This window comes from Prunus dulcis, chromosome 4 (genome assembly GCF_902201215.1).
Source record: "Prunus dulcis chromosome 4, ALMONDv2, whole genome shotgun sequence".
NCBI lineage: Eukaryota > Viridiplantae > Streptophyta > Magnoliopsida > Rosales > Rosaceae > Prunus > Prunus dulcis.
Window position 1 is genome coordinate 278,465 of NC_047653.1, and position 10,704 is coordinate 289,168.

General features: G+C 37.9%; 1 protein-coding gene and 1 long non-coding RNA gene across 4 annotated transcripts in view; one reads left to right on the forward strand and one right to left on the reverse strand.

The window, feature by feature from the left end:
- Positions 1 to 10,256, forward strand: part of LOC117626328 (protein PYRICULARIA ORYZAE RESISTANCE 21-like) — a 10,952-nt gene extending 696 nt beyond the window's left edge. The window contains exons 1-4 of one of the 3 annotated variants that reach the window (XM_034358001.1): positions 8,961 to 9,141; positions 9,257 to 9,338; positions 9,433 to 9,590; positions 9,621 to 10,256. In XM_034358001.1, coding sequence (XP_034213892.1) covers positions 9,124 to 9,141; positions 9,257 to 9,338; positions 9,433 to 9,590; positions 9,621 to 9,923 — 561 coding nt within the window. In that variant the 5' untranslated portion in view covers positions 8,961 to 9,123 and the 3' untranslated portion in view covers positions 9,924 to 10,256. Of the gene's footprint in view, positions 1 to 8,960; positions 9,142 to 9,256; positions 9,339 to 9,432 lie in introns of those variants that run through there. The other 2 variants (XM_034357998.1, XM_034357999.1) reach the window with 2 other exon arrangements.
- On the reverse strand, positions 7,575 to 8,117 carry LOC117626329. The gene is made up of 2 exons (XR_004585539.1): positions 7,913 to 8,117; positions 7,575 to 7,729 (listed from the first exon to the last, which is right to left on the reverse strand). It is a non-coding gene; the product is annotated as an uncharacterized LOC117626329 (long non-coding RNA).
- Positions 10,257 to 10,704: the final 448 nt, after the last annotated feature.

The following is a 10,704-nucleotide window of genomic DNA, read 5'->3' on the forward strand; positions in this document are numbered from 1 at the left end:
TGCATAACACAGATCAAGGATGGTTGTTTACCTCTATCCATAGCTGCAAAAGTCGTCCTTTTTTCCAGAATAGTGGGGCTTGGGGTTTGTTTTTTTATTTCTTAAAATAAAAACAAAAAAGAAAAAAAAGTTGATATTTTTTGTAAAGTCAAAGATGGATCCCAAAATGGTAGAGCCCACTACCTAATTGATTGAAGAACATCATAATGAAAGTATTGTGGAAGTGGAATCCATGTCATTGCATATTCATAGGAAGCCAACAGAATTTGCATATAAGTGGGCTTCCTCCTTTGTTGTAGACGATAGAAATGAATAAAATGAAAAACATCAGATTTCTATGCTTTCTCTATCTCAATTCCCTCTCCAATTTCTCTTTAGTTTACAACACGTTATCAGCACGAATTCGCTTTCAAAAATACCAGCTGAATTATCGGATGAATTCCATCTGCTTTAATACATTTCTTTCTCAAATTTCCAGCAATCAACCTCTTAACTGTAGCAGAGAGTATAGCCCTCTCTAAAACATGTCTACAAACATAGAGGAAGAAGAAAAGGCCACAAACCGATCAAGCAAAGGCATTCTGCGCAGCACTCAGACATGGAGGAATTGGATGAAAAACCCTCCTACGCCTTGGAACAGTTCATAACTGTTGGCAGAACTTTCGGTTCACTGTTGACCAAAACCGGTTTGAAGCTGAGTCTATGGAGAAGTCATAATAGCTAGAGTCCAACTCAGTGGGTGTTACCTGGGCTACAAGATTGCTGTATTCAAGCAGGTTTCTAGAACATAGTTTTTGTCAAAGATCTGTAAGTCAGATCAGGCAAGTGGAAGCAGTGGGTTTGAGGAAAAGAGATAAGTCCTCTGCTTTTCTTTATCCTATTTTATCTTTAATATTATATAATTATATTGATCATAAAAAGCAAGTAAAGGTGTACAGGAGGAACTTGTGCAGGTTCATGTTCATCCATTTTATTTACGAAATTATGGAGCAGACAAACGTGAAGGCAGACTAACACTATGGTTTGTCTCAACTTTTCTAGTTACATATATTAATGTAATAATATTATATTGTTTCCTATTTCCTCTAGTTTTGAGAGGAATTCCACCGGAAAAAAAAAAGAAGAAAAAAAAGGAGGCAATTCCAGTTGACAGCATATATATTATTTGATCTTGGTGTTGCTAAGAACCCATAAATAATTGTCGGTTTCACCCTCTTATATTTTTAGTGGTGGCTTTATCCCTATATTTATTTTATTTACTGTATGGTGTAGATTTATTACCCATACAACAATATCTATTTAAAAGGGTGGCGCGGGTTTATCGTCCATGCCTATACTTTTATTTAAATGTATGGATCAGAATTAGTGCCCATACAAGCACGTTTACTTTATCGCACATTTACTTTTACTTAAAATATGATGTGGAATTAACCCTCATACTTTATGAATTTACTTTACCGCACATTTAATTTTATTTAAGGTATGGTGCGGGATTAACGTCCATACAGCAAACAATTTAATTTATGAATTTATTTTACCGCACATTTACATTTATTTAAAGTATGGTGCGGGTTTATCGTCCATACCAGTAATTTATTTACCAGTAATTTATTTACAAGCAATTTATTTTATGGATTAATTGTGTGGTATGATGAGTTTTTATAGTATGCAAATCAGGACCAGAAGTTCCTTGATCCTCATCATACAATTACATCAGGACCTGAAGATCCTTGATGATGATAATGATATGAGAGCTGGCAGTCTCTCCGGTACTATACTTGTAAACAAGAGATCGGACTTGAAGATCCTTGATCCTTGACATGTAAATAATGACCTAGAGTTCCTTGATGATGTAACAGTACCGTATTGGTTAAAAGTGCCGTACACATGAATAATAATTGTACTGGCAAATGTATTGTACACATGAATAGATATGTATTAATGACTTGATGAATAGTACCGTATACATGAATAGTGACATATGCATAAATATTAACCATTTTGGGTAAACCGTCACTATATACAAAAGGGAACCTGCAGTTCCTTAAACTCATGGATGAGCAATTAAATGAGATGCCAGAAGTTCCTCAAAATATGGACAATTATGTAAGGGCTTGAAGTCCAAAAATATGTACAAAAAATTGTAAAAATGTCCATACCATGAGAATATGTGATTTTGGCCCGAAGTTCAAAATCTAAGGGGATTGAATGTCCATACCATGAGAATATGTGACTTTGGCCTGAAGTTCAAAATCTAAGGGGATTGAATGTCCATACCATAAGAATATGTGACTTTGGCCTGAAGTTCAAAATCTAACAATGTTGAGAACCTAAAGTTCCAATAGTTAAATGGACAACCCTTGAGGTATTATTGCAAATTGTGGTACGCCACATATTTTTTTGGCATAAGAATATTATGAATTTAAAAAAGTTCGATTTTGTTATAATCGACACCTCAAGGAAGAAATATATTTTGTGAACTCCGGTTGTTAAGAATACACCGCGAAATGGATAATATCAATATAAACCTCAAATGATGAATTGAGGCTCCTCACATATTTTATTATATCTGGGCCGGAAGCCCATAGATCCAAATATATGAGAGATCCTGAACTTGAAGTTGTGGGTATATAGTAGTTAATGCTCTTCACTACTATATTAGCGTGGCTTTTACTCAATCCATATTTCATGTCCATTTGAAAAGGGCGAATAAATTCTGAGTTTGTGTTTAGCCCAGGCCAGAAGTTACGGGCTCACATACGTTGAAATATGAAATTTGGGAGAGTCGATGTGGTTATTTGAACTTATAAGCACAAGGTTCCAAACCGTTATTTTGAAAAGACGTAAAAACCACAGGGACAAGTTTAAGAATGTGCGTAATTATTATAACAGGAAAGGAGCATATAACAGATAGATTTTTTCCACCTGCAATGAAGGTGCAGACCCTGTAAAATCTATAAATTTACATTATGTTCTGGAAGCCTCTGAAGGAAGAGGACGGCGCCTCTTAAGCTTAGCCATGAGCCTCTCGTGGTCTCCCAAAATTCTTTCATTGGAGACCTGCAGCATGTCTAGCCTTCTCAGTGTATCAACGGAGTACGAACTCACCAATTTCAACAAGGCATTATTCTCTCCTTTAAGTTTCTCAACCTCCTGTTGAGACTCATGAAGCATTCTTTGAAGAGACGAATTTTCAGTTGTTAGCTTCTGAACTTCGTTTGCTCTGGCACGCAAACGATCAGCCATGTTAGAAACAGAAGCAGCACTCTGAATGCTAGAAGCCATTGAGTCATCAATAGCCTCTTCCTCAGACCTCCCTGTTAACAATATTTCATCCATTGGAGTAATGAAATTCCTAGCTACTATGACAGCAGTAGCATCATTCATCATCATAGAATCATTAACTGTGAGATGACGATTTTGGGATACAAAGGATGGACGCCAAACTTTGGCGTCATTGGTTGGTGTGGGAGCATCATTTAAATTGAAATAATTTGGGCAGGAAGAAGAGGAAGCCATTTTAAGAAGGTTTAGAAGAAAGTCTTAGAAAAACTAAAGTTTCAGAAAATGAAGGAAGTTGAGTTGAAACGCAGTTGCTCCAATCAAGTTTTGCAAAGGCAATATCTATAGGAGGAAATATGGCTACAGTTTCCAGGATCCTAATATTATCTCAGATTCCCATATTCTCTTTTTTCTTTCCCAGATTCCAAAACTTCATGTTGCCTCTAATAATGTTTGTCGGCACTTTCGGCGTTTTCAAGTATTATTTTCGTCAAAGCTAATCTTGCTTTGCGGATTTCATGAAGCTATTTTTTCAAAAGCACCCCGAGAATCTCGCAATTTTTCTATGGTTAATTTGAAATTCACCGGTTCTACCTATTCCTCTTATTTGTGTATAAATGTGTTACTAACGAAATTTTCTTTGCAGATCTAGATATGCGATATCCACTTGTTTTTCATATCAGTGAGCACTCAATGTGCTTAAGAAGCAAGACTATCTCTGATCATCCATTCATAAAGCGAGACTATCCCTGATCACGTTTCAGCTACATCGGGGAACTGTGAAGGCGACCACATGCTCTAATCTCCTGAAGTTCTTCTAGACTAGGAGAAATGAGAGTTTGTTGTCTGCTCTCATCAGCTTCCTCACCTGATTGCTTACCTTACCTTGCAATCAATATCACAATTTTTGTATCTTTTCTTTCTTTTTATAACTCTCTGTTCATAAGGGATTTTATTTCTTTAGAATGAACATCCAAAGAAAGAATCCATGCAGTGATCCTAACTCTGAGGGTTATTTGTTTTTGACAAAGAGAAGAATTGTGACTTTTGCTCTTGCAGGATATAACTAGATCATCAAGCGCTACTTTATATTTACTGGGCCGATACAAGCTTGAATGATACTTGAGAAAAGTTTCTCCCACCTAAGGATGTAAGCAATACTTGTGTTATTTTATGCTTATATACTTATTTGATATTTTATCTTGAAAGGTAACCAAATGGGGAGATAAGTCCGTTCCAAAAGAATGGCTTGTATGTATCCATGAATTATTAATGCAAATTTTACAGATTGCAAGTTGGATACATTGATAATACACTGCACAGATTAAAGTCTCATAAGAACAAAATATGGGTATAGCAGTGATCAATATGATGCACGCCTGTTGTGTAGCAAATGATGTGGATTGAAGTCCCAAAAGGACAATCCTTTGACATGTCAATATTGATATTGTGCATGCCTAATGCGTAGCAAATTATATGGGTTAAAGTCCCAGAAATTAATTGACATGTATGTATTAATCTGTGGCATGCCTGCAGCATGACAGATATATGGGTTCTAAATGTTCCAACTCCCTAAATGGAGATTATCCACGCCCTACTATAAAATAACGCTCTATTGGAGGTTATAATCCACATTCTCACATAATAAAAGCCCCATGCAGTGGCTTGGGTACTCAAAAGCAAAGAAATGCTTATAATTGATGTATGCGCAATGCACATGAGAATGGTGGGACCATGAATTGATGAATTACAAATTTTGATTTTGGAGTAGCTACTCAAATCATCAATGGGCTGCGTTGATTGGAACCACGTTCAATTATCAAATGTCGACAATATCATTGGCCAAAATGGAATGAGGCAATTCCATTATAGATGAGAATTGTGAGATCCCACATCGACCAAATGGAGAGGGGGTGATGTGCCTTATATGGCACACCTCGCATCAATATAGTGGGAGGCCTTTTGGGAGCTCACTGGCTTTGGGTTCGTAGGAACTCCGAAGTTAAGCGAGTTGGAGGCTGGAGCAATCCCAAGATGGGTGACCACCCTGGGAAGTTGCTTCGTGAGCTCCCAGAAACAAAACCGTGCGGGCTGTTGAGAATGTAGCCAGGCCCAAAGCGGACAATATCCTGCTACTGCGGAGCCGGTCCGGGGTGTGACAAGAATGAACGTGAAATAACAAACCCACAGTACGAACCCCAAAAGATGTTAATACTGAAAGTTATACTTGGGCATTCGGAATAAAATGGAATATACCTAATTTGTATGACACAATGTTTCTGGCAGAAACAAGGAACGTTGGGTTTTCTCCATATTTACATATTCAATTGTGCCCCCTTATTGTACATTTACGGAGACCAACATGTTATCTTTAAGGGTTATTAAATGCACGGAGCATATCACCAGAAATGATTCCCTAAAGATTTATAAATATCTGGGTTAAAGCTATATAATGTGTCATAAAGTTTAATTCCTTTAAACAAAATCCTTGAAAGGATTGAAATTGCATGAAGCAAGTCCCTGAAGGACATGTGCCTGAAGCACAAAATCTGTACTCAATACTAATGTGCATAAATTGCCTCAGTGAGTACATTGATTAAAATATGTTTGCAACACATTAAAGCTTCTGAAGAGTTTAAGAAATATTTATCTCGACCTAACGATCGAGCGTTGTGCCAATGAGATTTTTTGCTTATACTAAGAAAGTATTGAAGCACTTTTTTGAGGATTATCCGTTGGACACTTAAATGTTTTTCCGGAAGTATACTAGACTGGATAGAGCTCAGCTCCATCACCACCACTTTGGGATGATGTGAGGCATATTTGATGCTATCTCCGCATGACATCATATACGGGCATGTTCTTTTCGAGTAAACTTACTAATAGCCCAAGTGTTATTGGATATGCGGACTCTGGAAATTTCGATGGTCGCTTACTGGAAAAAGTTAGTCATGAAGTTTTTAGGGGGAAATATTCATCAGGGGGAGTGTGCTATTAATAAAGACCTTCACACACTGTACTCTTTTTCCTTCATCCAGGTTTTTATTCCACTGGGTTTTTCCTGGAAAGGTTTTAACGAAGCAGTGTCGCCCAAGTTTAACTCACAGAAGCAGTGTCAACTATGATATTCAGAAAGATGATCAATAGTATGGCTTAAAGATATTTTGCCAAGCATCAGGGGGAGCGTGCTATCAATAAAGATCTTCAAACACTGTACTCTTTTTCCTTCGTCCAGGTTTTTATCCCACTGAATTTTTCATGGCAATGTTTTAACGAGGCAGTGTCGCACGCGTGTTGATATACACAGAATTTTTATGTTACACCTGGTTATGTACTCTTTTTCCCTTCGACCACTTTTTTTTGTCCCACTGGGTTTTTACTGGCAATGTTTTAACGAGGCATATTCCATACCATTTGTGGTCTCCAAGGGGGAGTGTTGTAAAGTCAAAGATGGATCCCAAAATGGTAGAGCCCACTACCTAATTGATTGAAGAACATCATAATGAAAGTATTGTGGAAGTGGAATCCATGTCATTGCATATTCACAGGAAGCCAACAGAATTTGCATATAAGTAGGCTTCCTCCTTTGTTGTAGACGATAGAAATGAATAAAATGAAAAACATCAGATTTCTATGCTTTCTCTATCTCAATTCCCTCTCCAATTTCTCTTTAGTTTACAACAATATTCTCTTTTTTAAAAGACATCCACGCTGCATATCATTATGCAATTGATGCGTACTACCACCTAACAGTGCCACGTGATAGTACTGTACTATTGTATAATTTCTCTTTCCTTCGTAGAATTATTGATGAGAATTGTCTGCACCAGAAAAGTTTGTGAGGCATGCATGGAACCTGCCTAATCTTTGTCCCCACTTCTTATGACTTGTTACAAACACCCTCTTTGCCTCTTTACTAGGTAGAAGAACTGGAGGAATCTCCACGTGGCATGTATGTACTTGAGAGACTTGACCATTATCATATATGTACTACCTTAGAAGATAATTTTACTTTGCTTTGAGGGTGTCTTTGAAATAATGTTGGCAGGAAGAGGCAGGCCAAACTGTCTGTAAGCACTCAATTATGATTAGATTAGGATGCAAATAACTCTATTTAATTTGTATGCGATTTACTCAAATATTAGGTAAATTATTCAAATGGTCCTCAAACTTGTATGCGATTTACATTTTGGTCCCTTAATTAAATTATTAGTCCAAATGGTACATAAACTCTATTTTAATCGCTCTATTGGTTCTACCGTTACATTCTGTCAATGTTACTATTAAATATGAGGGCAAATTGGTCATTTCGTTTGTTAAAAATAAATAAATATTGAAAAATGAAATAAAAACTCCCTCTCTTTCGTATGAGAGCAGACTGCAAAAATATACAAAGAGATATGAAGTCATCTAGTCGGAACATTCCTTTCTTCTTTTGATCAAAGCTCTGCACAATTAAGAGGAAAAAGAATTAGCTATATCAGCCTTATCAAACCATCTGCCATACAGCCTTTTGATTTCTTTTCCCAGGGGGGTGGTGAGTAAATCAAACATTCATCACAGCAGACCAGCGCACAACCAAAAGGATAATATTATTAGAGTCATTTTACGTAGAAAGCAGATGGTATACCTCACAGACTGTGTAGAAAGCGGGAGAGTCCAGCGAGAAACCAATTTTTACCAATGCCTGTCGCAATGGTTCAGCAATTGAGAATTCAGAAAAGAAATGAAAAATAAGAGAAAGGCCAGGGAGGAAAAACTAACAGACTTCCCATTACGATACCGTCAAAAGATATCTAAAGACACGAACTTCAATTTTTCATCCAAGAGTTAGATATTACCTCATCTCATAAAACCCTCCATCTCATAAACCACAAGACCCTTCTTCTTCTTCATGTCAGATACCAAAGGACCCGTCTTCTTCGTCTAATTTACCGACGCAGATAGCAGAAGATCCGTCTTTGTCATCGTTGACATTGCTCCAGATAACGGAAGAGACCAAAACACCAACCCAGATAACAAAGGACCCACCTTCTTCATCAATTTCGTCGACCCAGATGGTAAAGGACCCTTCTTCATCAAACCCTCCGAACCGGAACACAGTTGAGCTTGGTACGAGTCTTCAGTCGGATTCAGTTCCTCCTCGGCCAGAGTTGGTGGCATTTTGTGAGCGAATGGATGCAATAGGGTTGAGAAAGTATATGAATGAGACCTTGGATAACCGAAACACCATCCGGGCCGAGCTCTTGGGAGCTATACGGTACGCCAAGGACCCTGCTGCGATGGTTTTAGATGCAGGAGATTACTTTTATTATTTTTTCTCATTTTCTTCAATTATTTTCTAATTTTTTATTTATTTTAACCTTATTTTAGTTGTTAATTATGAAAAGTCGTATTTATCCTAAAATTTGGTTATGTTAAACAGAAAATTAGACGGTTGGATGAAATGAGCGATTAAAATTTATGTACTATTTGGATTAATAATTTAATTGAGGGACCAAAATATAAATTGCGTATAAGTTTAAGGACCATTTACCAAATAATATTGGGAAGTTGGAAAGTTCGGAGGGAGAATCAAAGCCAGCACATGCAAATACCCTCATATAACGACAGCTTCAATGATCATACCATGAAATGAAATCAACCTCCAATAACCACGTGTTCGCATCCCATTGGACCTTTGTGTACGAAATACATTGTGCTCACATCTTTCCACTCTTTCTTAGCAAGCACTTTCTCATAATTTATAAACTCATAATAAACATCTTGAATCAAATCAAATCTTGCTCCCGTGAGTTCCAGTCCCATTCAATCATTTCAGTTGAGGTTCAGATCTGAGACATGGCAGAAAAAGAAAAGGTTGGTAATTGGTCCAGGAGCAGCAGCCATCTTGATTCTTGTATATAATATTATTATTTGTTTGTTTTTCTGAAATTCTTAATTGTAGTTTGCTTATTGTCCCCTAATTGTACAGGAGACGATAATGGTGCTGAAGGTGGACCTTCAGTGTCACAAATGCTATAAGAAGGTCAAAAAAGTTCTCTGCAAATTCCCTCGTGAGTCTCTCTATCTTTTCCTTTGTATAACTCCCTCCATGTAATTAAACTGAGTAAATGTGTGTGTTGTGGAATTGGATTTTGTGAACAAGAGAAATACAAGACCAGATATACGACGAGAAGCAAAACCAGGTGGTCATCAAAGTGGTATGCTGTAGTCCAGAGAAGATAAGGGACAGGATACGCTGCAAAGGTGGGGGAGCCATCAAGTGCATTCAGATCAAAGAGAAACCCAAGGAGGAGAAGCCCAAGGAGGAGAAACCCAAGGAGGAGAAACCTAAGGAGGAGAAACCCAAGGAGGAGAAGCCTAAAACTCCCCCACCAAACCGTGGGCCTCCGTGTGTTCCTGTAGGCGGTTACCCAGTGAACGGGAACGCGTGCTGTATGGATTGTTACCATGGGCATCCTGGTGGGCCATGCCAGACTGGCTATGGCGGAGTAGCCCTATACATTCAGTATGATGGTTACTATGGAAGGCCTGTGTGCGGCAGTTATGGCGGTGGCAGGAGCTACAATACTAACTACTGTGTTGCCCGCTCTGACTGTTTCAGTGAAGAAAATCCCCAAGGCTGCACAGTTATGTGACTTCCCATATGGAGGATATGGATATGGTGCACTGCGGAATATTGTTGAGGTCAAGTTCATTTGGGTTTGGAGTTTCAGGGGCATAAATTAAATATATGTAAATCATCTTCAATCTTGGGTCATTTTATGTTTAATTAGCAGCAGTCCAGTGTCGGTGTTGGTTTAGTTTATAGGAGAAAAAAAGTTATCAATAAAGTTGGTTGTTGACGGTGGTGGTGGTGGTGGAGGACTAAGTCACAATCAGGTTATTATTCGTTGTACCTACCTACATTACATGAAGATGAATGAAGTTGCTGCTGCTACAATTATCAATGCAATAATATTAATGAACAAGTTTCCATTGCACAACTGCTGCACTGCATCTGCACATGCTTTTTCTTTAATTACTTCCTAATGTGTGTTAGTTGTTCATTTCATATCACTTAAAATTTTAATCCATAACACACATTAGGAAGTAACACACATTATTGCATTGATGTCTTAGTTGTGTGTTAGTTGTTACTTCCTAATATTTTCCCTAGTCCAATTCTGTGGGGTTAGTTTGACCCATTTCAATTGTTTATATACAACTAAGAGATATATCATTCATCATCGTCTTTGAAAGTAGAGGTGTCAAACGAGACGGGCCGGTCCAGCACGGCATGAGTCTAGTCCTTTTAAATGAGGCACAGCACTGCACGAGCACGAATATTAATGGGCCGTACTCGGCATGGCACGAAAACTTGGGCAGGGCCGGGATCAAAAAATGAGGTCCAATGGACCGGGCCGGCCTATGGCCCAA